The sequence below is a fragment of the Delphinapterus leucas genome, chromosome X, assembly GCF_059928025.1.
Source record: "Delphinapterus leucas isolate spDelLeu-1000000601 "Yukka" chromosome X, BTC_Dleu_Yukka2, whole genome shotgun sequence".
Lineage (NCBI taxonomy): Eukaryota > Metazoa > Chordata > Mammalia > Artiodactyla > Monodontidae > Delphinapterus > Delphinapterus leucas.
In genome coordinates this window covers 117351962-117379701 of record NC_143150.1, presented here as the reverse complement: position 1 = coordinate 117379701, position 27740 = coordinate 117351962, and the positions used below count along the sequence as shown (strand labels likewise).

Genomic DNA, 27740 nt, shown 5'->3' with positions numbered 1-27740 from the left:
CTTTCCTCTTAGTCTTTCCCTGGCTTAAGGACTTTTTATTGTTACTGCTATTATTTGGTTAGAATATTGTCTTGAGTATTTTCCTCTATGGGGCATGTGGGTGTTAGATTCTCTAAATGCAAGCTGCTTGAATGCAGGGACTTTGTATTGTTTACTTCTGTGTTTCTAACACCCTAAAACTGTATCTAGTACATAACAAGCAATCAATACATGTTCATTGAGCATAGAAATCATGAGCTCTTTCAAACTTCAGGCTGAAGTCTCTTTTTAACCATAGAAAATTCCCTCTCTTATTTATGTAATTATTGCCTCTTCTCCATCTGTTCCTTTTTCCTGATTCTGGAATGCTTATTATTGGCACATTAGTTTTCTTGGCTCTGAACTCTAATCTTTTACTCATTCCTCATGATTTCCATCATTTTGCCTTTTGCTCTGTGTGAGAGATTTTTTATCTGCTTGCTCTTTCAGGTCAGTAATGTATTTTTCAACCATTCCTTCTTTTAGTTAGCGCCAATCTATTGCTATTTTAAATTTGAATAGCATATTTTTTCATGCCAAGAATTATTAACTTTTTGTTCTTTATTTCATGGTACTCTTAAAAAAAAAAAGTGTCCTCTGTCTCCTCCAGTGGTCTTGTCTCATTAGGGGATCGCACTTTGGCAGATCTGATTGGTCTGCCTCTCTCTGGTTACTGGATCCCCTTAAGTACTAGGTTATTTCCATTTTTAATTTTCTGCTTAAGCTAGGTTAAGCCTCTCCATAGTTGGAGGCACAACACTTTCTACTCTTGCATCAAGAGTGTGAGAGGAAGTCTCTATGTTCCTAGGTGTCTCTAAATACAAGTATTAGTATTCTTTTAGCTTCAGAGATGTAAAAGAAGTTCTCCTATACTTTTTCTGGTAAGATCCAGATCCCTCTCTCCCAAGCAAGACCACACACATGCTCTGAGGCAGGGTCTCTTCTTAATCAAGGAGTCCACATGTCCTCTCAAACCTAGTTCTTCCATGGCTCTCTGCTGCTGCTCCTTGAGCCCCCTTCAGTCTTGGACATCCCAGTAGAACCTATAGCCTTCAGCACCTCTCAGACTTCTCCAGCTTACTCATCCCAGCCAGCTGAAGGCTGAGGGAAGGAAGTGTATCAGAGATGCAGAATCATTCCCCTTTTCTTTACTTTTTGATGACCAATAGCCTATATTTTTATAACTGGCTCACACTATCTAAGCCCAGTGTGAATAAGGTTATGTGAGTTAATGTATAAGAAAATATAAAATAATGGGATCTTAAAAATAGAAATAACTTGGAGGCCATAATAAAACGAATCTTTTAATTTGTATGGTGCTTTATGGTTTTCATGAAATTTTATACACACAGTCTCATTTGAGTTCCGAAGTAGCCCTGTGTGATAAGTATGGAAGTTATCGTTCTCATTTAACAGATGAGGAAAGTAGAGTTCATAAAGATCAAATAACTTGCCCAAGGACAGGCACATGAGTAAAAGTGGAGCTGAATTAGAGAATAAGTCTTCTGGCCCAGAACACTACACCACTGCTTGCTTGTTTGTTTCCAGTTGCCTTCAGGACATGTTTCATTGCATAATGATTTCTGGAATCCCTAAGTTATTTGCTACAACTTGTATTATATTTTTTCAACTATTTCTATCATATTGATATGAAAATTTTTAAATGTATATAAGTACTAGGTGGTGAGTATAAAGTAATAAGATTTTCTTATGTAATTTGAAATCTAACAAAAAAGGAATTTGAAAATCATTTGAGAAAGATTAATATAACTAGAATACGTGCATTATTTCTTGAAGGTAACTTTTTTGAAGGAGGACATATATTAGGATGTATGAGTACTTAAAATTTTCTCTTTGTAATGTATTTTTTAAACATTTGAATTTATCTTACTATGCAGTAGAAATGCACTCAACCATTTCTCTACCAGGCATGACGTGTTTCATCTTAGAGTTTAGTAGTACAGAAGTAAACGAGCGAATAGCTGCTGTAAAGACCAGACCTTTGTCCTGATCCCAGTCCTTTTTTGTGCTAACACTGTATCTTAAAGTATTATCTCATACTCAGGAGTGGTAATCAAAATATTTAACAACAAATATGGCCCTGGTCAGTGAGAAGTCAAAACACATGCCTGTAACACCTGGTGTGATCGTATCAGAGTGTACTGATGGTGTGTTAGCCCTGCTCACAGTTGGGCAGTACCTTACACTTTCCTGAGTGCTTTCATACCCGTTCTCTCATTTGATCTGGGGTGGGGGGTGTGTGTGGAGAATATAGTGTCATTCCCTTTTTTCAAATTGAGAGAATCACAGCCCAGAGAAGTTAAATAAGGGTCCCTTAGAATGAACGACATTTGGCTCTTAGTTTAGTGTTCTTCCTCGGGTAGAAGTTTCCCTCTTCTACCTAAGGAAGAGATGAGAGTAACCATTTTTATTTTATTTTATTTTATTTATTTAATTTTTGTTTGTTTTTTTAAATTAATTAATTTTATTTATTTATTTTTGGCTGTGTTGGGTCTTTTTTCACTGCACACGGGCTTTCTCTAGTTGCGGTGAGTGGGGGCTACTCTTTGTTGTGGTGCGCAGGCTTCTCATTGCCATGGCTTCTCTTGCTGCAGAGCACAGGCTCTAGGTGTGTGGGCTTCAGTAGTTGTGGCACGCAGGCTCAGTAGTTGTGGCTCACGGGCTGTAGAACGCAGGCTCAGTAGTTGTGGCACACGGGCTTAGTTGCTCCACGGCATGTGGGATCTTCCCGGACCAGTGATCGAACCCGTGTCCCCTGCATTGGCAGGCGGATTCTTAACCACTGCACCACCAGGGAAGCCCGAGAATAACCATTTTTAATAGGACAAATATCAGGTTCTTTCAGAGAAAACTCATAGTAGGTGGTGGTGAGTAGAATGGGCAATCCACATCCCCCTGGAGTCTTCCTGTCCCAAGCTAATCCTTCACTTCCAAGGTCCCTTGCAGGAGATGCCTGCCCTGGAAAGTGAAACTGGCTTGAGTGAGTGAGCAGATTTTTCCCAGAACTGACTCAGCCTCTTTTCTCCATATCCACATGGACATTAAGTACAAAGCGTTACTTTTAAAAGCACATTCTTTTAACTGCTTGTTTTTCTCCTTCTTCCTTCCACAGAATGGTCTCCCCTCAGTGAGCAACCCATATGTTTTTAATGGTGATTTTGTGGATCGAGGAAAAAATTCCATGGAGATCCTAATGATCCTGTTTGTGAGTTTTCTGGTCTACCCCAATGACCTGCACCTGAACAGAGGCAACCATGAAGATTTTATGATGAATATGAGGTAACCTAGGCCTGTGGATTTCCTCTTTTGTTTCCTGTTCTGGAAAATGCTGCCATGTTTAGCTCCTAGCGGAGAGTGAGAGGTGAGTGGAGAGAAGTAGGGATGAGGAGAATCTCAAGGAAGAGCTCAATTCTTACAGCGATTTACCTCCCCCAGTCTTCTGCTGTGTGAGTGAGTATAAATTGCTCTAAAGTTCCCTTCCTATCTTTTCTTCCCGTTCTTCCTTCGCCCTTCTATTATGTTTTCTTCTTCCCGTGCCCAGCCTTCACAAGCCAAATTGTGTGCCGAGTAGACGTGTTAGGCCAGGTTTGGAGGTGTGGTAGGTTGTATGAGCAGGTTTAGATGGACTCATTCTCTCGCTACTCTTTTGGCTTGCATCACATGTTGTCTCAGAAACTAGTACTGTGTTTTTCACTGATGTGTATATTTTTTATGACACGGTGATTGCTTTTGGCGTAGTTGTTCATAAACATATTTGAGAACAGCTGTAACATAGCGTTTCAACTATCTGACTCACTGGAGTTTTGGGGAATAAAGATTGGTTAAATGGTTTACCAATTTTTGCTGAAAGGCACAGTAAGTGACAAATGTTCTCCTTTCTCTTCTTTCCTCCTCCTCCTCCTCTTCCCCTTCCCCTTTCCCTGCCTCTTTTTCTTCCTCTCCTTCTCCTTTTGTTTTTCTTGTTTCTTGTTTTATGAAAAGCAGAATCCAGTTTGCTCTAGGGAAGTAGGAGGCATGGCATGTTCCATGCTTCGGTCCTGGGCTTTTGCGTGCCTAGATCAAAGCTAGCAGCTGATTCGTTTTGTCTTTGGGGCAGTTTTGGCGCTTGGCCTGAATACAGCTTCAATTCTAATCCTCAAGTATGGAAGCAAATGATCAGATTATGAAGAAAAAAAAATCCCAAAATCTCAAGGCTACTTTCAGAGACCCATTATATATAATATAGCTAAATCTGTTTATTTGGGCATGCCATTTATCCTTCCATTTATTTAGCTAGTCAGTTGTATTTATCTAGTGCCTACAATGGTTAGTGAAAGAGACATGGCCCCTGCCCTACTGGAGTTTACATCTAGCAGGGAAGACACGAGTTGAGCAGGTTTTTCAAGTGTGATGAGTTTGTAAAGTGGGGGATCCAATCTGTCTGAGGGGTGATTGGAAGGCTCTCCCATAGAAGTATGGCATTAGCCTGAGACCTGGAGGATGAATTAGGCGATCAAGAGAGGACCGTGGCCGGGGGGATGAGAAACTGTTCCACAGTGAGGAGACAACTTATGCAGAACTTGAGAAAGGACTTTTTAGACTTGAAAGAAGTTCAGGATGGGAGGAACAAAGACTGAAGGACAGGATGCTACCTGATGGGGCTGGAGACGTAAGAAATGATTGCAAAGAAATTTGGGCTTTCTCCTGAGGACAAGAGAAAATCATTGAAGAGTATTATACAATTTGTGTTTTAAAACGTAGCAGGAAGATTAGTTTGGAGGGGGACAAGAATTGATATGGGGAGGCCAATTAGGAAGTAGTTGAAGAGATAGATGATGGAGTCTCACTTAGACTTGGGTGGTAAAGATGGAGACCCAAAGCAGTAGATACATTCAGGAGGAAGTTTAGGCAATGAGTTAAGGCTTGGTAACGTGATATTGGGGACTTGAAAGGAGAGAGAATTAGGGATGACCTCCAGGTTCCTAGCTTGAATTTGCAAGATCACTTTTATTAGGAACATGATAAGTGGAGAAAGTTGGGGTGAGGGAGAAGGATGAGTTCAGTTTGGGGTAAGCTGATTCGAGGTGCTGTTGAGTAGGCAGGGCTGAGTTCATCTTGGAAAACATAACGTTACCCTGTAGAAGCTTCACATGATACGATTTGCATGGAAACCTGGAGTGAGTATGCTGTGCTCTGACTTCACTGTGTTAAAGGTGTTAAAGGTATATATTATTATCCTAAGGCAAGGAAAGTAATTGAAAAAAATTTTTCATCATTAATTCTCCCTTAGTGACTGCTATTCAGGCATTAAAATTCCTGACACTTTCTATTAAAACCCTCAATACCATTACATGAACTTTATCAGAGAGTATAAAGAGCCAACTTGTTATCTTCTAGGCTTTTCTTTGTCTTTATTCAGTCTTTTTGCCCCCTGATCATTCATTTACTATAAGGTATGGGATGTCTGAGAAATTCTATCTAAATGAAAAGCATTCTCCCACACACTGTCCCCCAGTGGCCACAGCACACATCTCTGAATACTTACAGTACTTACACACCTGTGCATACCATGTATTTCTTAAGTTGTCCTGTAATTGTTTCATGAAAATTTATCTTCTTTTCCCTAAGCTTCTTGAGGATAGGGACAATGTCATCTGCTGCTTTTGTTCTTTCCCATCGTGCCTAGCAAAGTCTTGGATAAGTAATCGTTCCAAATAAAGTCTAGTTTCTTGAGTTCTTGATACTTGTGGTAGCGAGATGGCAAGGGCTCCCTTTTTTGCATGACTTGACTCATTGTAAATAGGAGTTCTCAACATTCAATGAAAGAGTTGAAATCCCATTGTTTTTTTTTCAGGTATGGCTTCACAAACGAAGTTTTGCATAAATATAAGGTAAGGCTCTTTTTTTTTTGCATTTTCTTTGCTGTTTATACATAGAAGTTAAAAAAAAAAAAAAGCTTCAAGAGGGTGAGGGGAGAACTAGTCAGAATTCATGCCAATAATATAAAAGCACAAAAGGAAGCCCTGGCCATAGTGAAGACATGTTTTTCTTTCTAGACACAAGCTTTTTCATTGTGACTTCTGTGTAAGTTCTAGCATAGATACAAACATATTCCATTGTTTTAAAGGTACCTGGGATTTGTTCTACTCAGGTATGGTAAAACATGCAGACATGGAAATGACTGTCATGAAGGAAAAGGTTTTTACTCACAGTTCCTTAGAAACTGGAGGCATGGCACACCACACCCGGCGGCCACATGGGGAAGCACTCCGGGGGTCAGTCAGAGGCGGAGGGAATGCAGGCAAACATGTACAAGAGCCTTTATTGTGGTTTCCTTGACATGGACAAAAGCCTTTATTGTGGTTTCCTTGGGAAGAAATGGGTGAGGCATTGTAAACAGGTTTAGGATTGGCTAGTTTGAATAGTTTTAGCAGGCTCTGGGGCTTAGGGCTTGTCCAAGGTTGTCTGGTATCTGGCCCTGGGGTGACTGGAGCTGAGAATAGTGAGTGACCCTGGGTGTGAGAATTCCATAAAGGACTAGTTGGGAGGATAGGCTCTGGATAGTTTGGTTTGCATATGAAAGGTAGCCTCATTTACATACAAAAGGCAAGTCCTTTACTATCTCTAGGAATTAACTAGCCCTGGGAGGGGCAGTCCCTTCTCAAGGGTCAGCAAGGCACCAAAATGTCAAAGTATCAAAAATACAGACTAAAAAGACATGATTAATGCATGCTTGTTGGTTAGTGATTCCATCCTGACCTTCTTTGGGTGGCATGAAAACTGTGGGGTTTTGTCCATATGTTGGGACTATTCAATAAACTTGAACTATCAGAAAAACAAACTTACTCAAGCTCTTACTCACAGCTACATGGGAAAAAAATCTTACAAGTCTTGGAAGACATCTATACCTGGCTCCCAATTGGTACAATCATTGACAATGAAATCCTGGTCATACACGGAGGGATATCAGAGTCCACAGACTTGAATTTACTTCACCATATAGAAAGAAACAAAGTAAGAAGCAGTGTTTGCATGAATGTTGTCTCAGAGATTTATAAAGGGATACGTACCTCCCTTCATTTATTATTTTGTATTGATTCATGTTTTAGTGGTTGCTGTAACTCTGAAAAGATTAGTACAAATTTTAAGAAAATCTATGATTGCATGATAAGGAACTAAATGGATAACTTCTATATATGGAAAATGCATTGTTAAAAATTCCTGGTGAGGGCTTCCCTGGTGGCGCAGTGGTTGAGAGTCCGCCTGCCGATGCAGGGGACACCGGTTCGTGCCCCGGTCCAGGAAGATCCCACATGCCGCGGAGAGGCTGGGTCCGTGAGCCATGGCCACTGAGCCTGCGCGTCTGGAGCCTGTGCTCCGCAATGGGAGAGGCCACAACAGTGAGAGGCCCGCGTACCGCAAAAAAAAAAGAAAAAAAATTCATGGTGAAAGTGGAAAAATGAGGAAATATCGGCATTTCGTATAGTTTCTAAAAGTGAAAAATCCTGATTTTTGAAAAGTTAAAATTTCTACTTAATTAATTAAAGTTGTGGTAAAATATACAAAACATAAAATTTACCACTTTAACCATTTTTAAGTGTATAGTTCAGTGACATTAAGTACTTTCACATTGTTCTGCAACCATCACTACTGATACCACCATCCATTTCTAAAACTTTTCATCTTCCCAGACTGAAACTCTACCCATTAAACAGACTCCCCATTCTACCTTCCCCAGCCCTTGGCATTCTGTCTTCTGTCTCTATGAATTTGACTGCTCTAGGTGCCTCATAGAAATGGAATCATACAGCAATTTATTTCTGAATTGGTGTGATTTCCCTTATATATTCCAAATGGCTCAGGGTAATCTGGGGGGGAATATTTTAATATTTCAACTTAAGCAATCATATTCAATACAGCAGAAGCAGAGCAGGAATATGTATTGACACTCTGAGGGTAGTGGGTGTGGGGGGCCTGTGAAGCTCCCAGCCGTAGTGAACAGCATCTTTGGCTGGGCCTTGCAGAGTGACTGCAATCGTCTTCCGCCTGTACCAGAGCCCAGCCAACACTCCCAGACTAGGGGGTAGACGGGGTGCCAGGTGGGCATGAGGACCAGTGGCAGCTCTGGAGCCAGGTGATCTTGTACGGTCCTAGTGAGAAACCTAAACCCTTACTCCTCAGGACTGATAATCGACTTCCAACCAATCTAAGCAAGTGGGGTCTAGAGCTAGAATTTAATTTGATATGGACAGAAATGTGATTCCTGTTCACCTTGAGTTTTTTTTTTTTAATATTTATTTATTTATTTTTGGCCGCGTCGGGTCTTAGCTGTGGCACGCGGGCTCCGGAGTGCGTGGGCTTTGTAGTTGCGGCATGTGGGCTCTGTAGTTGTGGCGTGTGAGCTTAGTTGCCCCGCGGCACATGAGATCTTAGTTCCCCGACCAGAGATCGAACTGGCATCGCCTGCATTGCAAAACAGATTCTTAACCACTGGACCACCAGGGAAGTCCCACCTTGAGTTTTTAGAGCCCTTATGCCTTTATACACATATGAATGGTAATATTGTTGCTAACTCCTTCTCATCCTTTTAATTTCAGCTTAAATATACACCCCTCCTCTGGAAAGTCATCCATGACCTCCACACTAGATCAGGTCCCCTTCTGTGTGCTTTCAAGCCCCTTGTACATATCCTTCATAAAAGTTACCAAAATTAAATAAGCAGTTGTAGTACTGTTTGTTTACCATCCTCCCCTGCTTCTCTAGTTCACTGATACAACCCCAGCACCAAGATGTAGTTAAGTATTAATGTTTGTTGAATATCTCCTAAGAGGTTTAAGACCAAAGTAGGGCAAGTGTAAGATAAAACTGGAAAAAAATCTTTTTACAACCCCTTTCCTGATTCTGTGGTGATTTTACATACCCCAGTCCCCAGCCTCACCCAGTGATGACCATACTTCCTGGTTTACACCTGTTGTCTTGGTGTAGTTATTAATAGCACATCCCTTTACTCTCAAAAGTATCCCAGTTGCAGTAAATTTTAAGGTACCTAGTTTAAAGCACCTTTCTTATAATATCAGCAAACAGTCAAGCCAATAAGACGTTTCAATCAACATGGGGTAGTCACTGTTAACATAATGAGTGGATATGATTCTAGCCAGGAGCAAGGGAACATGATGTTTCTTTCAGTCAAATATTGGCAAGCACATGGCAGGAATGCAACAGTCCACCACCACTTGCCCTGTGACAACAGCGCTAATCAGCCATGGCATCCAGTACCAAATGATCAGATTGAAAACTTTTCCTTTCCTGAGGTTAGCCTGAGAAGCCTGGCCTCTCTAGAGCTATTTGAGATATTAAGAGCATGTGTCTGGAATGCCCATTACTGTCTCTGTGGAGACCCTAAATTGAGAGCCACCTTAACCTAGCAAACACCATGGAGCTCTGATATCAGACAGATGTAGCTAGCATTACATCCATTACATCCTGCTTCTGCCACTTCCTGGCTGGGTGACTGGGCAAGCTGCCAACGATTTCTAAGCCTCAGTTTCCACATGTATACATTGAAGCTAAAAATACCTACTGTATTGAATTGTTGATTAAATATAATTACCTAGATGAAGAAAATGGCATAGAGTAAGCTTTGAACGTAACTCTCTTCTGCAACTCTCTCCTCCTTTTCCTGATACTTAAAACTAAGGTTTGAATTTCAGTCACCAAGACAGACCCTGGGGAGAAATTTTGGGGCCAGGAATTTTACCAGGATACCTCAAATTTCACCCCCTTTGGGGATCATTGTTCCACCTACTGAAAAGACTGCCTTTAAAGGTAGAAATTTGACTTGTGTATTTTTTGTCTACCCTGCCTAGAGTGAAGTTGAACTGGTAGCACGTGCTTGTTGTGTGAAACGTAATTGAACTGTAATGAAAGTAGTAGGTTCAAGCCTTTGGAACTCTACCAGATGAGATACAAAAACAGGTTTTCAAGTTCAGTTTTATAACCCCCACTTGCCCATCTGTTTGGACCCTCCAAGTGTAGGGGTGACCATGCTTCCTGGTTGATACCTGCTGTTATGGTATAATTGTTAATAGGAGAGGGGTAGGGTTGGGGGAACCTGATGACAACCTCCATTCTAGGTTCATTAAAGGTATTTTGTAAGGTAGGCAGGTTGGGGAGGAGGGTGAATGCAGAGGGACAGAGAAGGAAGACTCTATAACACTAAGACTCTGGTTTAGTATTTTTCAAACTCCTTGGCAGGGGTTGTGAGAAGGGATGGCTAGTAGGACCCCCAGGAGAAAATGATGATGTGGTACCTTAGCAGGGGCTGGACAAAGTATCCTGATCCCAAGTGGCCTTGAAAATGGTGGAGCCACATGTACTTAAGAGACCATGTGGTTTTGCCCTGCCTGATGACCTTATCAGAAGTGAGTTGTGTGGCACCACGTCCAGAGTGTCCTCCCAGAATATTCTGCTCTGCCTAAGACCTGGCGACATCTGCTGGTGGGGAGACAGGGAGGGTAGGCTGTGAGCTCACTAATAATAGCTGAAATTGAACTCCAACCATCTCAATGAGACAGGACCTCAGAATAAGGTTCAATTTTATTTTTGAAAAACAAAGGTAAGATTTTATATACACCCTAGTTTATAGAAGAAGCTTAAGTGCCTACCACAGAGAATTGTCCATCACTGAACTTAGGTCACCAATGTAACAGAAGTATTATTTCAAATTGTTTTGTATAAAGGTATGGTACTGCAAAGAAACAAGTATAAAATTACAGTCTCAAGTTATGTAAGGGAATGTAGAAGGGATTATAGTAATTGATGTACTATCAGAGAGATATTTTATTTCCAAAGAAATACATTGCCTTTGTTACTAGGATTAGAGAATGTAATCAATTGCTTGCAGGTCAGACTGAGAACCCAGTGCATTTAAGTTGAAGGGCTTCCGAAGTTTTCAACTTATGTCCCCTTTGTGCACTTTCCTAGGCACAGATGTACTTTCTCTCATTTCTCCTGGAAAACACAGCAAAAGGAAAAGCAACCATCCTCTTGAGGTGTTTCTGAACTCTAGGCCTGTTAGTTCTCTCTCTCTCTTAGCCCCATGTATAGATAAAGGCTCAGAGGGAGACTAGTTTTCCCTTAGCATCTTCTTTTTCCTGTCAGGACGCCACAGAACATATCTCTACTGATATCTGTGCCTCTGGGGTCTTTTAGAAACTCTAATGGGAAACTTTCCCTTAGGACAGTATCTCTTTTTGAAAAATGTACAAACAGAACTTAACAGCCCCACTTTTAGAGATCAGTTGATCAATAAGATGAAGGAGGTAGGTGAGATGGAAAAGGGGACCATGTGTTTTCCATTGGGTCAAGGCACAACAATATAGACAGAATAGCAACTAGTGCTGAAGCTTCTACATGCAGCACCCTGAGCATAGGGTTTGGCTAAAGCATAAATTTGTTTTGTAGTTGAAATCTGTGCTGATGCCACCAATTCCAATAGATGGAGACCATGCTACTGAGAAGGGAAATAAAGTAGGTACAACCATTACAGCTCGGGGAATCAGAACAAATGGATCCCTTTCTGAACAATTAACAAAGCACGAATGGGAACAGGTAAGTAATCAAACTGTTCACTAAAGTGGCAGTGAAGATGCAGCATAGATGATGTTGTTCTAATAATATACAAAAAGTGACTTACCTTTCTAAGCAGATCATATCCTTCTCTCTAAATTCATTACTATATTTTTAATAGCTTAATTGAAATATCATTCAAATACCATATTTAAATGGTATTTAAAGTATATAATTCATTGGGTTTGGTATATTCACGATATTGTACAACTATCCCCACAATCTAATTTTAGAACATTTTCATACCTGAAAAAGGTACTTGACATACCTATTACCAGTCACTTCCCATTCTCTCCCCACCCCCGACCACCATCCCTGCACACTTAGACCACCACTAATCTCCTTTTTTTAAAAAAAAAAAATTATTTATTTATTTGGTTGTGCCAGGTCTTAGTTGCGTCAGGTGGGCTCCTTAGTTGTGGCACATGGGCCCCTTAGTTGCAGCCGACAGTCTTTTTAGTTGTGGCATGTGGACTCTTAGTTGCAACATGCATGTGGGATCTAGTCCCCTGACCAGGGACCAAACCCGGGCCCCCTGCACTGGGCGCACGGAGTCCTATCCACTGCGCCACCAGGGAAGTCCCACCACTAATCTCCTTTTGGTCTTAATAGGTTTCTCTATTCTGGACATATTATAGAAATGGATTCATACAGTATGTGATCTTTTGTCTCTGGCTCCTTTTACTCAGTCACAGTAAAAGAAGTGCTTTTGCTTTGTGCTTTTGGTGTTGTATCTAAGAAGCCATCGCCTAACCCCAAATCATAAAGATTTATTTCTGTGTTTTCCTCTGAGAGTTTTATAGTTTTAGTTCTTACGTCTAGGTGTCTAATCCATTTTGAGTTAATTTTTGTGTATGGTGTGAGGTAGGTGTCCAAATTGATTTTATTGCATGTGGATATCCAATTATCGCAGCACCATTTGTTAAAAAGACTTCCTCTCCTTGAATTTTCTTGACACCCTTACGAAAAATCAATTGACTGTAAATATGAAGGTTTATTTCTAGACTCTTAATTCTATTCCATGATCTATATGTCTATCTTTTTATCATTACTACACAGTTTTGATTACTATAACTTTGTAGAAAGTTTTGAAACTGGGAAGTGTGAGTTCTCCACCTTTATTCTTCTTTTTCAAGATTATTTTGATTATTCTGGGTCCCTTGAATTTCCATATGAACTTTAGAATCAGCTTGCCAATTTCTACCCAAAAAGAGCTGGGATTTTGGTAGGGTTTGCCTTGAATCCGTGGATCAATTTAGTTACTATTGCAATCTTAACAATATTATATCTTTAATTTCATGAAGGTGGGATGTCTTTCCATTTGTTTAGATCTTTAATTTCAGCAGTGTTTTGTAATCACGTACAGTGAGGCACTTGTTAAAGTTATTCCTAGTTTATTCCCAAATATTTTTGATGCTATTGTAAATAGAATTGTTTTCTTAATTGCATTTTGGATTGTTCATTTCTGGTATACATTGACTTTTGTATACTGATCTCATGTTGTGAACCTTGATAAACTTGTTTGTTCATTCTAATGGTTTTTAGTGGATTCCTTGGGACTTTGTATAAACAAGAGCATGTTATCTGTGAATAAAGATAGTTTTGCTTCTTCCTTTCCAATCAAGCAGCCTTTGATTTCTTCTTTTTTTTTTTTTCTGTACGCGGGCCTCTCACTGTTGTGGCCTCTCCCGTTGTGGAGCACAGGCTCCGGACGCACAGGCTCAGCGGCCATGGCTCACGGGCCCAGCCGCTCCGCGGCATGTGGGATCTTCCCAGACCGGGTCACAAACCCATGTCCCCTGCATCGGCAGGCGGACTCTCAACCACTGCGCCACCAAGGAAGCCCCTTTTATTTCTTTTTCTTGCTTCATTGCCCTGTCTAGAACCTCTAGTACAGTGTTGAAAAGTAGAAGTGGTGAGAGTAGACATCATTGTCTAATTCCTAATATTAGAGGGAAGCATTCAGTCTTTGCCATTAAGTATATTAGCTGTTTGTCCGTATATTACCTACCCTTCATCAGATTGAGGAATTTCTCTTCTGTGCCTACTTTCTTGAGTGTTTTTACTATGAAAGAGTGTTGGACTTTGTCAGTGCTTTTCGGTATCTATTAGGATGATCATGTATTGTTTGTCCTTTATTCTACTAATGTGGTGTATTACATTGGTTGATTTCAGATGTTAAACCAACCTTACATTTCTGGGATAAATCCGACTTGGTCATGGTGTATAATCCATTTTGTATGTTGCTGGCTTCACTTTGATACTTTTCAAGGCTTTTTTCTTTGTAGGCAGTTTAAAAATTACTAATTCAGTCTTCTTTCTTGCTATAGTTCTATTCAGATTTTCTACTTCTTCTTGAGTAGTTTGTATCTTGGTATCCTTGATAGCTTGTATCTTCCTTGAAATTTGTCCATTTCATCTAATTTATCTAATTTGTTGGCCTAAAGTTGTTTGTAATATATACATATATGTGAAATATATATATATATTAAAATTTTTTTTTTTAATATCTGCAAGGTTGGTAGTGATGTCTCCTCTTTCATTTCTGATTTTAGTAATTTGAGTCTCTTTTTGTCTTGGTCGGTCTCGCTAAGGTTTGTCAATTTTATTGGTCTTTTCAAAGAATCAACTTTGGGTTTTATTGACTTTTCTCTATTGTTTTTTATTCTCTCCTTCACTTATTTCTGCTCTAATCTTTATTATTTCCTTCCTTCTGATTTAGATTTATTTTGCTCTTCTTTTTCTAGTTTCCTAAGGTGAGAGGTAGTGTCATTGATTTGAACTCTTTTTCCTTTGCTAATGAAGCTGTACGTTTCCCTTAAGTACTGCTTTAGCTCCATCTTGTAAGTTTTGCTGTATTGTGCTTTAGTTTTCAATCATCTCAAAGTATTTTCTAATTTCTCTGGTGATTTCTTCTTTAACCTATATGTTTTTTAGGAATATGTTGTTTAATTTCTGTATATTTGTGCATTTCCCATATTTCCTTCTCTTAATTATTTCTGCTTGAATTCACTTGTGGTTGGAGACCATACTTAGCATGATTTAAATCCTTTTAAAACTTATTGAGGCTTTTTTTTTAGTGCTCTTGCATATGGTCTATCTTGGAAAATGCTCCATGTGCTCTTGAGAAGAAAATGTATTCTGTTCTTATTCAGTGAAGTGTTATATATATATAGCTGTGTTTTAATATAATATTTATAATAATTGGTTTGAAATCCTTGTCTGCTAAGTCAACTTCTAATCCCCTCAAAGGCAATTTCAATTGTCTGCTTATTTTCCCCTGTGTGTGTGTGTTTGCATGTCTTATAATTTTTTGTTGAAAACTGGATATTTTAGGTAATATAGTAACTCTAATTATTTCCATGCTCCTCTAGGGCTTGTTATTATTTGCTTTCTTGCTCATTTATTTGTTTAGTGGCTTCCCTGGACTAGTTTGCTTAAGTCTACACCCCGAGCTACACCCTGAGCGTGGAGTCTTAACCACTGGACTGCCAGGGAAGTCCCTAAAATGTGATTTCTGATATAAAATAATCTCTAATCAATGAGGAGAAAGAGCAGCGGGAGGATAGAGAGAGAGAGGAAGAGGTAATAAGAGAGAAATAGAATTCATCACTGGCTTGTGCATTCAAAGTATTTAGAAATCAAAGAAGTATAAGAGGCATCCTATAGCAAGTAGGAAAAGATGCCTCCTTAAATTTTGATATCCAAATTCCAAAGACCAAAGGTTATAGTGAATAAAAAGGATGATGCCAAAAAGATTGGAGTTGCACAAGAAGAAAATCAGGGAGTCTGGAAGCTTGGATGAATTAGAATTGTAGAGAGATGGAGCCTTAAGAAGTGGGAGGGAGGAAACTGGTGGTCATTATTCTGTAATAGAACCTCCCCTCACCCTAACAATGTAGATGAGGCATCTTACAGACTCAGTGTACATGACTGGAGCTGACACAGGGTAAAATTGACCAGAATCTCATTCCCAATATTTTAATAATTTCAGTTGTACCTTTAATTTTCTTTCCTCATTTCCTGGTATGTCATGGACATGCACACTTTAGTTAGCTAGAGTTGAAATTTCCAGATAAAAACAGATTTCACAATTACTTTATTTCTTAATATCTGTGAGCTGTGTTGCAGTAAAGATCGTAGGCTATTTGTTCCATACTCATGGAAGTGCATGATTCTTGGCAGAGTGCTGTAATTTAAATTTTATCTTATCTTCCCTGAGATGTGGGGGATGTATGTATTCATAGCTGAGTCGTCGTATAGAGACAAGCGTGACCTCTTCTTTCAGGACAGACTTGAAACAACAAAGAGACCAGAAAGGTTTAAAAAATAATTTTAATTATTTATGTCCTGAGTGACTCCCTTCTCTTAATCCACTTAACAAGTAAAATTTATTGAGTATCTACTATGTGTCAGGCACTGTTCTAAGCTTTTGAGAAAGTAAGTGACCTAAGATATATTCCCTCATGGAGTTTATGTTTTAGGGGGAGGAGCTAAATAATATGTATATATGAAGTTATTTATATAATATTACATATATAATTATATAACAATACCAAGTAACTATGTTAAGTGAGAAGTTCTATGGAAAAAATTAAAACTAGAACAAGGTTAGGGGAAACAGAGAACTGGAGGTAGGGGACAGAGGTGCAATTTTAAATAGGGTAGTCAGCTTCATTGAGAAGGCTCCCAAGAGTGAAATGGCTTTTTTGTAGTCACTTGGCTAGTCACTGAATGATAGAGCAGGATTTGATCCCAGGTCTGACTTTAATGCCCATGCTCTTTTTCTGAAGGGAAAGATGATTTAAGAGTGATAGGAGACGGCTTCCCTGTTGGCGCAGTAGTTGAGAGTCCACCTGCCGATGCAGGGCACACGGGTTCGTGCCCCGGTCCGGGAAGATCCCACATGCCGTGGAGCGGCTGGGCCTGTGAGCCATGGCCACTGAGCCTGCGCGTCCGGAGCCTGTGCTCCGCAACGGGAGAGGCCACAACAGTGAGAGGCCTGCGTACCGCAAAAAAAAAAAAAAAAAAAAAAAAAAGTGTGATGGGAGATCTCAAAAAAGTAATGAACTACTCTAGTCTCCCCTCATCCAATGAGGCGATGGGTAGGCAAGGAGTAGGTATCTAAAGCCATCTAGGTACTTGGCTGGAAGGTTTGGACTGAGCACAGCTTTTAAGACGACATATTCAAAAGCTGGAAGGAGGACACATAACTAAGGGAAAATACAAAAGTGAATCTACAGTGTTAGTGTCTTAGAAGAGAAGCGTTTAGATACATCTTTCAGAGCTATTATCTCTCCCCAAAAGCATACTTTTGAAAACTGGATTACTTAAAACTGTAGGCAAGCATGGGACACTTGCAGGATTTATTTTGGATTTAGGAGGTGTAAAGGCTGAGACACAAATAGATTTTTGTTGACCAGGTCATACAAAAGTTGTCATTCAGTAAAAACCTTTCCAATCTTTGGTTTGAAAATTTTCAGGAAGGAATGTTGTAAATACTTATTCTTTCATGCACTCCCAAAGGCCCTTGCATTTCAGTGGAGAGGATGTTGTTGAGAGGAAAGAGATTGTCTCTGCTGAGGAATTTGTTTCACCAACAAAGTGACTTTTATAGCATTTTTTGCTTGTGAGCCTCAGAATTAAACCTATATTGTCGTCACAGTCTCTGTAAAGTTTATGAATGAATGAATTCTGGACAGAGAAAAGAAATGCAGAACTCATTGAATGGATGGTTCTGAAGAAGCTCCCTTCTACAAAATTGATACCCCTTATGACCCCTTATGACCTTGAACCAAAGAAAAATGAATGTTAGCTATATCTTCCTCATTTCACTGAGGAGTCAGCTAAGGCCCCAATAGGTTCCATGGTGACATAGGTGACACTTGAAGAGCTAACTCCATGGCCAGTGCTTATTCTAGTTTAACAGGGTCCCATCATATGTACATTTAACTTATGTAAATTTCAACTATATACATATGGCAAAAAGGAGAAAAAAGTATAAAATTTTAATTTCATATAATTTATCATATGTTCTACATATCACATACATAAAATATTCACACATCCATATGTCTGTATAGGGTTTTATATACAAAATCATGTATACTATGCTTTAAGAGTAATTTAGAAGGTTTTCCTGGGGTAATTTTGGCTGTAAATGACTTGCATCTCATGTAGGAATTTAAAAGTTAATCCCCTCCTTATAAAACATGCCTCCTTGTGTTCCATGTTTTCTCCTTCATTATACTAAAGGTCAGATCATGTCTCCCAGACATGAATTCATGGTGTAAGATTCAGATATGGCTCACTTTCAAATGCAAGTGTTATTTTCATCATAACCACCAGCAAAGTAAATGGGTTCCATTATATTTATTTGTAGGGTAGGGTTGTGCCAGTGTTGGAATTCAGTGGGGGAGAAAGGAGAATCCTGACCTGCATCTTCTTAGGTGGTTTTAATTCTCACTTCAGTCAATCATCAGAAAATCAGTCATCTGCAAGTGTCCGGAATGTGCCTGGTGCACAGTTTCTCCAGTTCTGATGAGGTGCTTAGCATTCCAGAGAAGTTCTCCTACCAGTCCTGTTCTCTCCACCTCACTGTCTTCCCCCTCACTTATTTCTAGCTCCCCTTCAATACCAGACCTATAAATGGGTGTACAGTCAGGTTTAGTGGGACAACCATTTCTGGTCTTTTTAAGATCTGATTTGGACCCACTAGAATAACTGCACAACTTAAAATACATGCTTCTTCATGCCCTTCAAAGAAACATGTGGAAAATACAGTCTATTAGACTGTGAAAAATTAGAAAATAAAGTCTGTTAGAACTTTGAGATACTTCACAAGTCATCTGGCCCAAACCTCTGATTTTAAAGAAAGTAAGACCCAAAGACTTTTCTCAAGGTTGCATAGCTTTAGCTACAAAGCTAGTTTTCCACACTACTGCTGAAGCTCCCATAGGAGATGTTTGAATAAAGAAACATTATATGTGGATCAGAGCTACAAACAGGGAGCCCCCAATTTTTTATGAAAAAATTATTAGAAACTTGGGTCTTCAGTCGTGAGCATCATGCAGCCTGCACTTGCCTCTTTCATCCCCACAAGGAAATGTTATGCTAATAACATACTTGTGGAAAACCAGTCAATGGCTAAGTGTACTGCTGAAGCTGAGAATGTGCTTATCAAGGGGGGCAAAAAGTGAAGGAGATGCTTTACAAGATATTCTTGGATGAACAGTTGCCTATATTTGTGATGGGGAAAAGGCTTTATCATGCTATGTACTCAACAGGACAAAAACCAGGGCCAAAACCATAGCTGGGAGACTTACCTTATCTCTTTGAACATATTAAAAACACCAAGTGCCTGTATGTTCACTGTGGGGAGCTACTTTCTCCTTTGAACATGGCAGTGAAGTTCTTTTTAAGAGAAAAGACCCTGTACGTTAAGCAATTGTGAAGCAATTGCGATGGAATTAAAAAAAAAAGAAAGAAAAAGAAAAAGCCCAAGGGCTGATCCTTCATGGTTACTAAGTATTGCTACATTGGTTATTGGGGATGGGTAGAAAGGGATTGTGGTGGCTATGGGCATTCACATTATTCTGGAAAAGATTCATGGAGGGGATGAGTGTGAAACAGTTTTGAAGGAGGAATGAGAAATAGTGAGACTTTGGGATAACTTGGGATAATATTTCTGGAAAAGAAGTTGGAATCTAGAAAGATATACTCTCACTTGTAAGTGGCAGCCTAATCTGATTTGTTGTTCCAAGGTTATCGACATTCTGTGGAGTGATCCGCGAGGCAAAAGAGGCTGTTACCCAAATACAGGTCGAGGAGGGGGCTGCTATTTTGGACCAGACATTACCTCCAAGATTCTTAATAAATACCAGTTGAAGATGCTAATTAGGTCTCATGAATGTAAGCCCGAAGGGTATGAAATTTGCCATGATGGGAAGGTAAGCTAACAGTGTTGGTGACATCATCACAGACATCCTTCCCCCAAGCCTAGTCTTTCTTCACAGCATGTGTCTGACCTCGAAGCCCATGGGAAAATGTCTTCCCTAGGCAGAACTGCATGCTTTGGTAGATCACTGTCCCTCACCCTAAGAGATATTTGGTTTATTTCTCAGATCTTCCCTAATCCCAGAGATAGAAACTCTGACACATGGCACTAAGTACACACACAGAAAGGCTTTGTTCTGTGCTAATCGCAAGGCAAATCTCCAGTAGTGAGGTTAAGAAGGTACTTATCCTCACTGAGCACAGAAAGGCAGCAGTGAATCCAGTTTGCTCTCTTTCACCTTTTGCACTTTCCCTGTGCAGAGCAGAACCACAAAACATACTTCTCTTCTATTCACTGAGTAGGTGAGCTCTAGCAAGTCCCTCTCTGTGGGCAGTTTCGCTGCAGCCACTAAAATGGAATGCGTTGTGCTTCTTCAGTGGTGTCTGATAGCCTAGAGAGGCGAGGCCTGAGAAGCTGGTTTCTGGTCCCAGGTTGTCCTGGGATGCCCCCTTTTCTCATAGTGAACAGCAATAATTAAAAAGGAATACCAAATTGCATGGCCTTTCCTTCTATTTCAACACTTTTACTTTTCCAAACTCTTTTAGTTCATTGGAGGCTCATACTGACATTGCGAGATGGTAAGGCAAGTATTATTTAGGGTTTCTTTGTAATAAGAAAACGGGGAGAAAGTAGCAGTGGCTTGTCTGAAGTGACCTGCCCATTAGGGCAGGACTGGGCCTAAACCAGCTTTCCTGTCACTGACAAGTATTACCCTCCCAAGGCTCCCCATCCTCCCCCACGCCCCCAAGGCTGGTTCCTTCCCAACAGAGTGGCCATGATCCCTTATCTAGCCACTATTTCTCTGACCTTAAAGCACTGGTTTTGTGGGGGGCCCTGAACCCTCTAAATCAGTCAGCTACAGACAAAAGAAAAGGACTGTGATACTAGACAAGTTTTATTTTGAATGCTCAAATAGCACAAGGAAAGAAAATAAAGGCTTTACCCCCTTGGAAAATTAGAATTTACAGAACTGAGCATTAAGGAGGATTTTAAGATACGGAACTGAAATTGTACACAAGATTGCAAGGCCATGCACTGTGGGGATGAGTGGCTAGAAGTTAGTACTCCTGGAGACAGTGATTTCAAAGCCTTGTTTCTCTTCAATGGAATCACAGGAAATCCCATCAGACTTGGATGATTTATATGGATTTTGAACTTTGATTTTTGCTTTTTAAGAATTGAGCTGTTTCTGACTTTATTGAAGGACCTTTTGAGAACTAACTCTATGTGAACCTCACACTCTCTTTAACCAGGTTATTACTGTATTTTCTGCATCTAATTATTATGAAGAAGGTAGCAATCGAGGAGCTTACATCAGAGTGAGTTCTGGTTCGCCCCCCCGATTTTTCCAGTACCAAGTAACTAGGGCAACATGCTTGAGGCCTCTTTACCAAAGGTATGTATACTCTGAGGAGATTTTTGAGCTCTGGTACTAGTGACCAAGTAGAACCAGTCCAGAGTGACTAAGAGCAGCCATGGGAGTGAAGAAAATGACTTACTCATTACTCATTGGTATAAACAAAATGGAAGTAATTCCAGAAGCCGAGTGGTGAATGCGCTCATATTTGAAACCAAGAGCAGCAATTTTCAATGTATACATCTCTTTAGATGGATAAAGCCATCAGCATCCACAAACAGTCCCTAATTGAACATAAGGAAAAGAAAGTCTCTGCACCCACCCACTCCTGTAACCTCCAGCCTTCTCTGCCCCCAGACAGCCCAGTCTGCTCTTGCCTCTTTGTCTCTTCTCTACCCAGAAGTGTATATGACTGAGTTGAGTATGTGTCTCTGTGTGATGGCATTCATAGCTTATCTCCCATTCCTCCCTTTGACATTATCTTTTTAATATTTTTTATATTATAGAATGAATATGTTTATTGTTAACAAGTGAGACAAAACAAAGATATATAAAGAAAATGTTAATGATCTTCCCTCCCACTACTTCTCAGTAATTCTTTTCCCCAGAGGCAACTGAAATTAATAGCCTAGAGAGGATCCTTCCACCCTCTTCTTGCTCCTACAAAAACAGACAAGCAATTACTCATTCATTGAATTAAAAAAATGTTGAGCACCTACTATGTGTCAGACACTGTTCTAGGCACAGATGATATTGAAATAAACAAAATAGGCAAAAGTCTTTTCCCTCATCAAAGCATATCCCTGTGGGAGGAGAAAGGCAGTAAACAACATACATACTTTTTTTTTTTAAACAAAGAATCACACTGCACGGTCTATTCTGCAACTGACTCTTTCCCTAAAGATTATATCGTGAACATTACTCCAAGTTCATACATATAGACCTAACTCATTCTTTTTGATAGATGCATAATATTCTGTAGTATATGTATACCATAACAATTATGGATAGCTAAATCGTATTCAACTGATGGCCATCCAGATTGGTTCTAGGGTTTTGTACTTAAAAGCAATACTATAACAAACATTCTCTGTGTGTGTGTGTGTGTGTGTGTCTGTCTGTCTGTCTGTCTGTGTGTACATATATGTATACACATATCCATAAGTTTTTAGTGCTTTTTTTTTTACATAAGATTTCAAAATATACGATTTATAATGTTTAAAATTTTGCTAGATACTCCAAAAGAGTTGTAACAATTAACAATCTGGAAAACAACATATTAATTTCTCCACATCCTCATTAGTCTCATAAGTTATTACTCTTCTTAATTTTTGCCAAGCTGATGGATAAAAATGATAAATCTCATTGTTTTAATTAGCATATTTTAGACAGCTGAGTTTACCCATCTTATATTTTTGAACATTGCATTTTCTTTTCTTTGAATTTCCTGTTTATAGTATTCCCCTATTTTATATTGGGCTGTTTGTCATTTTCTGATAAATTTTTAGGAATTGTTTGCATAGGAGGGATGGAGGATTTTTATGGGCATGTTGCATATATTTTGTTGGTGTCTTGATTTTGCTTTATTCTATGAAATCACATTTTATAATTTCATTATAACTTTTGGATTTTCCCCTTCAGTAGAAAAATGTCTCCACATAAATTTTATACACACACACACACACACACACACACACACACACATATATATATATTACATATATATTTGTAATTTATTTTAACAGCTTTGTTGAAAGTTTACCAAATTAAAGTATACAATTCAATGATATTTGGTATATTTACAGAGTTGTGTAACATCACCATAAACTAATTTTTGAACATTTGTTCAATCCTAAAAAGAAAACTTGTATCCATTAGTAGTCACTCATTATCGCCTCCTCATCCCTGGCCACCTCCCCCCCATCACAACTCTAGTTAACCACTAATCTACTTTCTGTCCCTATAGATTTGCCTATTCTGGAAATGTCATGTAAATAGGATTACACAATATGTGGTCTTTTGTGACTAGCTTCTTTTTCTTAGCACAGTGCTTTTGAGGTTCATTCATGTTGTAACATGTATCGGTACTTCGGTCCTTTTAATGGCTGAATAACATTCCATTGTATCAATAGACCTCATTTTCTTTGTCCATTTATCAGCTAATAGAAATGTGGGTTGTTTCCACTTTTTGGCTACTATGAATAATGTTGTTTTGAACGTTGGTGGACAGGGTTTTGTGTATACATTTGTTTTCATTTCTCTTGGGTATATACATGAAAGTGGAATTGCTGGCTTATATAGTAATGGTTATGTTTAACATTTTGAGGAACTTGCAAGCTTTTTTCCCAAGGGGATGCACAATTTTACATTCCCACCAGCAATGTATGAAGATTCCAATTTCTCCACATCCTTGACAACCCTTGTTATGATCTGTCTTTTTGATTATAGCCATCTTAGTGGATGTGAGGTAAGAAATCTTGGTTTTGATTTACATTTCCCTCATGACCAATGACTTTGAGGATCTTTTCATGTTCTTTTTGGGCATTTGTATATCTTCTTTAGTGAAATGTCTCTTTCAGATCCTTTTTCCATTTTTAATTGAGTTACTACTCTTTTTATTATTGCATTGTAAGAGTTATTCATATATCCTATATTCATGTCACTTATTAGATATATGATTTGCAAATAGTCTCTTCCATTCTATGGGATGTCTTTTCACTTTCTTGATGTTATTATTTGCAGCACAAAAGTTTTTAATTTTGATGAAATCCAATATATCTGTTTTCTCTTTTCTGCTTGTGATGAGGTATCTAAGAACCAAGTGCCTAAGTCAAAGTCATGAGGCTTTATTCCTATGTTTTCTTCTGAGAATTTTATAGGTTATTTTTATAGATTAAGTTCTTATATTTGGATATCTGATCCATTTTGAGTTAATTTTTGTGTATAGTGTGAGGTAAGGGTCCAACCTTATTCTTTAAAATGTGGATATTCAATTTTCCCAGCAACATCAGTGGGAAAGACTATCCTTCCTCTATTTGACTGTCTTGGCACAGTTGTCAAAAATCAATTGACCATAAAGGTATGGGTTTATTTCTGAACTTTAAGTTGTACTCCATTGACCTATATGACTATCGTAATGTGAGTAACACCCTGTCTTGATTACTGTAGCTTTTTGGTAACTTTGAAATTGGGAAAGGTGAGTTGAATTTGAGTCTTCTTTTTTAAGATTGTTTTCCATGTGATTTTAGAATCAGCTTGTCAACTTATGCAAAAATGCCCACTGGGATTTTGATAGGGATTATTTTGAATATGTAATATCAATTTCGGGCTATTGCCATTTTAACAATATTAAATATTCCAGTCCATATTGTTCTATTTATTTTGATCTTCTTTAATTTCCTTGAAAAATATTTTGTGCTTTTCAGTGTGCAAGTCTTGGACTTCCTTTGTTAAATTCATTTCTAAGTGTTTTATTCTTTTTGGTGCTGTAGTAAGTGGGATTGTTTTTTTTTTAATTTTTAAATTTAATTTAATTTATATTTTTATACAGCAGGTTCTTGTTAGTCATCAATTTTATACACATCAGTGTATACATGTCACTCCCAATCGCCCAGTTCATCACACCACCATCCCCACCCGCCAGCGGCTTTCTGCCCTTGGTGTCCATACGTTTGTTCTCTACATCTGTGTCTCAACTTCTGCCCTGCAAACCAGTTCATCTGTACCATTTTTGTAGGTTCCACGTACATGCATTAATATACGATATTTGTTTTTCTCTTTCTGACTTACTTCACTCTGTATGACAGTCTCTACATCCATCCATGTCTCAACAAATGACTCAATTTCATTCCTTTTTATGACTGAGTAATATTCCATTGTATATATGTACCACATCTTCTTTATCCATTTGTCTGTCGATGGGCATTTAGGTTGCTTCCATGACCTGGCTATTGTAAATAGTGCTGCAATGGACATTGGGGTGCATGTGTCTTTTTTATTTTTTTAATTTATTTTATTTATTCTTTTTTTTGGCTGTGTTGGGTCTTCATTGCTGCGTGCGGGCTTTCTCTAGTTGAGGCGAGCGGGGGCTACTCTTCACTGTGCTGCGCAGGCTTCTCACTGCAGTGGCTTCTCTTGCTGTGGGGCATGGGTTCCAGGCACACAGGCTTCAGTAGTTGTAGCACATGGGCTCAGTAGTTGTGGCTCACAGGCTCTAGAGCACAGGCTCAGCAGTTGTGGCGCACGGGCTTAGTTGCTCCGCGGCATGTGGGACCTTCCCGGACCAGGGCTCGAACCCATGTCCCCTGCATTGGCAGGTGGATTCCTGCGCCACCCCTGTGCCACCAGGGAAGCCCGCATGTCTCTTTTTGAATTATGGTTTTCTCTGGGTATATGCCCAGTAGTGGGATTGCTGGATCATATGGTAATTCTATTTTTAGTTTTTTAAAGAACCTCCATACTGTTCTCCATAGTGGCTGTATCAGTTTACATTCCCACGAACAGTGCAAGAGGGTTCCCTTTTTTCCACACCCTCTCCAGCATTTGTTGTTTGTAGATTTTCTGATGATGCCCATTCTCACTGGTGTGAGGTGATACCTCATTTTAGTTTCAATTTGCATTTCTCTAATAATTAGTGATGTTGAGCAGCTTTTCATGTGCTTCTTGGCCATCTGTATGTCTTCTTTGGAGAAATGGCTATTTAGGTCTTCTGCCCATTTTTGGATTGGGTTGTTTGTTTCTTTAATTTTGAGCTGCATGAGCTGTTTATATATTTTGGAGATTAATCCTTTGTCCGTTGATTTGTTTGCAAATATTTTCTCTCAGCCTGAGGGTTGTCTTTTCGTCTTGTTTATGGTTTCCTTTGCTGTGCAAAAGCTTTTAAGTTTCATTAGGTCCCATTTGTTTATTTTTGTTTTTATTTCCATTACACTAGGAGGTGGATCAAAAAACATCTTGCTGTGATTTATGTCAAAGAGTGTTCTTCCTATGTTTTCCTCTAAGAGTTTTATAGTGTCCAGTCTTACATTTAGGTCTTGAATTCATTTTGAGTTTATTTTTGTGTTTGGTGTTAGCCATTGTTCTAATTTCATTCTTTTACATGTAGCTGTCCAGTTTTCCCAGCACCACTTATTGAAGAGGCTGTCTTTTCTCGATTGTATATCCTTGCCTCCTTTGTCATAGATTAGTTGACTATAGGTGCGTGGGTTTATCTCCGGGCTTTCTATCTTGCTCCATTAACTTATGTTTCTGTTTTTGTGCCAGTACAGTATTGTCTTGATTACTGTAGCTTTGTAGTATAGTCTGAAGTCAGGGAGTCTGATTCCTCCAGCTCCGTTTTTTTCCCTCAAGACTGCTTTGGCTTTTTGGGGTCTTTTGTGTCTCTGTACAAATTTTAAGATTTTTTGTGCTAGTTCTGTAAAAACTGCCATTGGTAATTTGATAGGGATTGCATTGAATCTGTAGATTGCTTTGGGTATTATAGTCATTTTCACAATGTTGATTCTTCCAATATAAGAACATGGTATATCTCTCCATCTGTTGGTACCATCTTTAATTTCTTTCATCAGTGTCTTATAGTTTTCTGCATATAGGTCTTTGTCTCCCTAGGTAGGTTTATTCCTCGGTATTTTATTCTTTTTGTTGCAATGGTAAATGAGAGTGTTTCCTGAATTTCTCTTTCAGATTTTTCATCATTAGTGTATAGGAATGCCAGAGATTTCTGTGCATTAATTTTGTATCCTGCAACTTTACCAAATGCATTGATTAGCTCTAGTAGTTTTCTGGTGGCATCTTTAGGATTCTCTATGTATAGTATCATGTCATCTGCAGACAGTGACAGTTTTACTTCTTCTTTTCCAATTTGTATTCCTTTTATTTCTTTTTCTTCTCTGATTGCCATAGCTAGGACTTCCAAAACGACGTTGAATAATAGTGGTGAGAGTGGACATCCTTGTCTTGTTCCTGATCTTAGAGGAAATGCTTTCAGTTTTTCACCATTGAGAATGATGTTTGCTGTGGGTTTGTCATACATGGCCTCTGTTATGTTGAGGCAGCTTCCCTCTATGCCCACTTTCTGGAGAGTTTTTATCATAAATGGGTGTTGAATTTTGTCAATAGCTTTTTCTGCGTCTAATGAGATGATCATATGGTTTTTATTTTTCAGTTTGTTAATATGGTATATCACTTTGATTGATTTGCGTATATTGAAGAATCCTTGCATCCCTGGGATAAATCCCACTTGATCATGGTGTATGATCCTTTTAATGTGTTGTTGGATTCTGTTTGCTAGTATTTTGTTGAGGATTTTTGCATCTATATTCATCAGTGATATTGGTCTGTAATTTTCTTTTTTTGTAGTATCTTTATCTGGTTTTGGTATCAGGGTGATGGTGGCCTCATAGAATGAGTTGGGGAGTGTTCCTTCCTCTGCAGTTTTGGATGAGTTTGAGAAGGATGGGTGTTAGCGCTTCTCTAAATGTTTGATAGGATTCACCTGTGCAGCCATCTGGGCCTGGACTTTTGTTTTTTAGAAGATCTTTAATCACAGTTTCAGTTTCGTTACTTGTGATTGGTCTGTTCATATTTTGTATATCTTCCTGGTTCAGTCTTGGAAGGTTATACCTTTCTAAGAATTTGTCCATTTCTTCCAGGTTGTCCATTTTATTGGCATAGAGTTGCTCG

General features: G+C 39.0%; 1 protein-coding gene across 2 annotated transcripts in view; it reads left to right on the top strand.

Moving 5' to 3' along the window:
* The window catches only part of PPEF1 (protein phosphatase with EF-hand domain 1), an 80366-nt gene that overhangs the window by 32653 nt on the left and 19973 nt on the right, over nt 1–27740 (top strand). Inside the window, exons 5-10 of one of the 2 annotated variants that reach the window (XM_089904739.1) lie at nt 3152–3318; nt 5873–5909; nt 6883–7032; nt 11482–11547; nt 19410–19595; nt 20956–21098. In XM_089904739.1, the coding sequence (XP_089760865.1) occupies nt 3152–3318; nt 5873–5909; nt 6883–7032; nt 11482–11547; nt 19410–19595; nt 20956–21098 (749 nt within the window). Of the gene's footprint in view, nt 1–3151; nt 3319–5872; nt 5910–6882; nt 7033–11481; nt 11629–19409; nt 19596–20955; nt 21099–27740 lie in introns of both variants that reach the window. The other variant, XM_089904740.1, reaches the window with a different exon arrangement.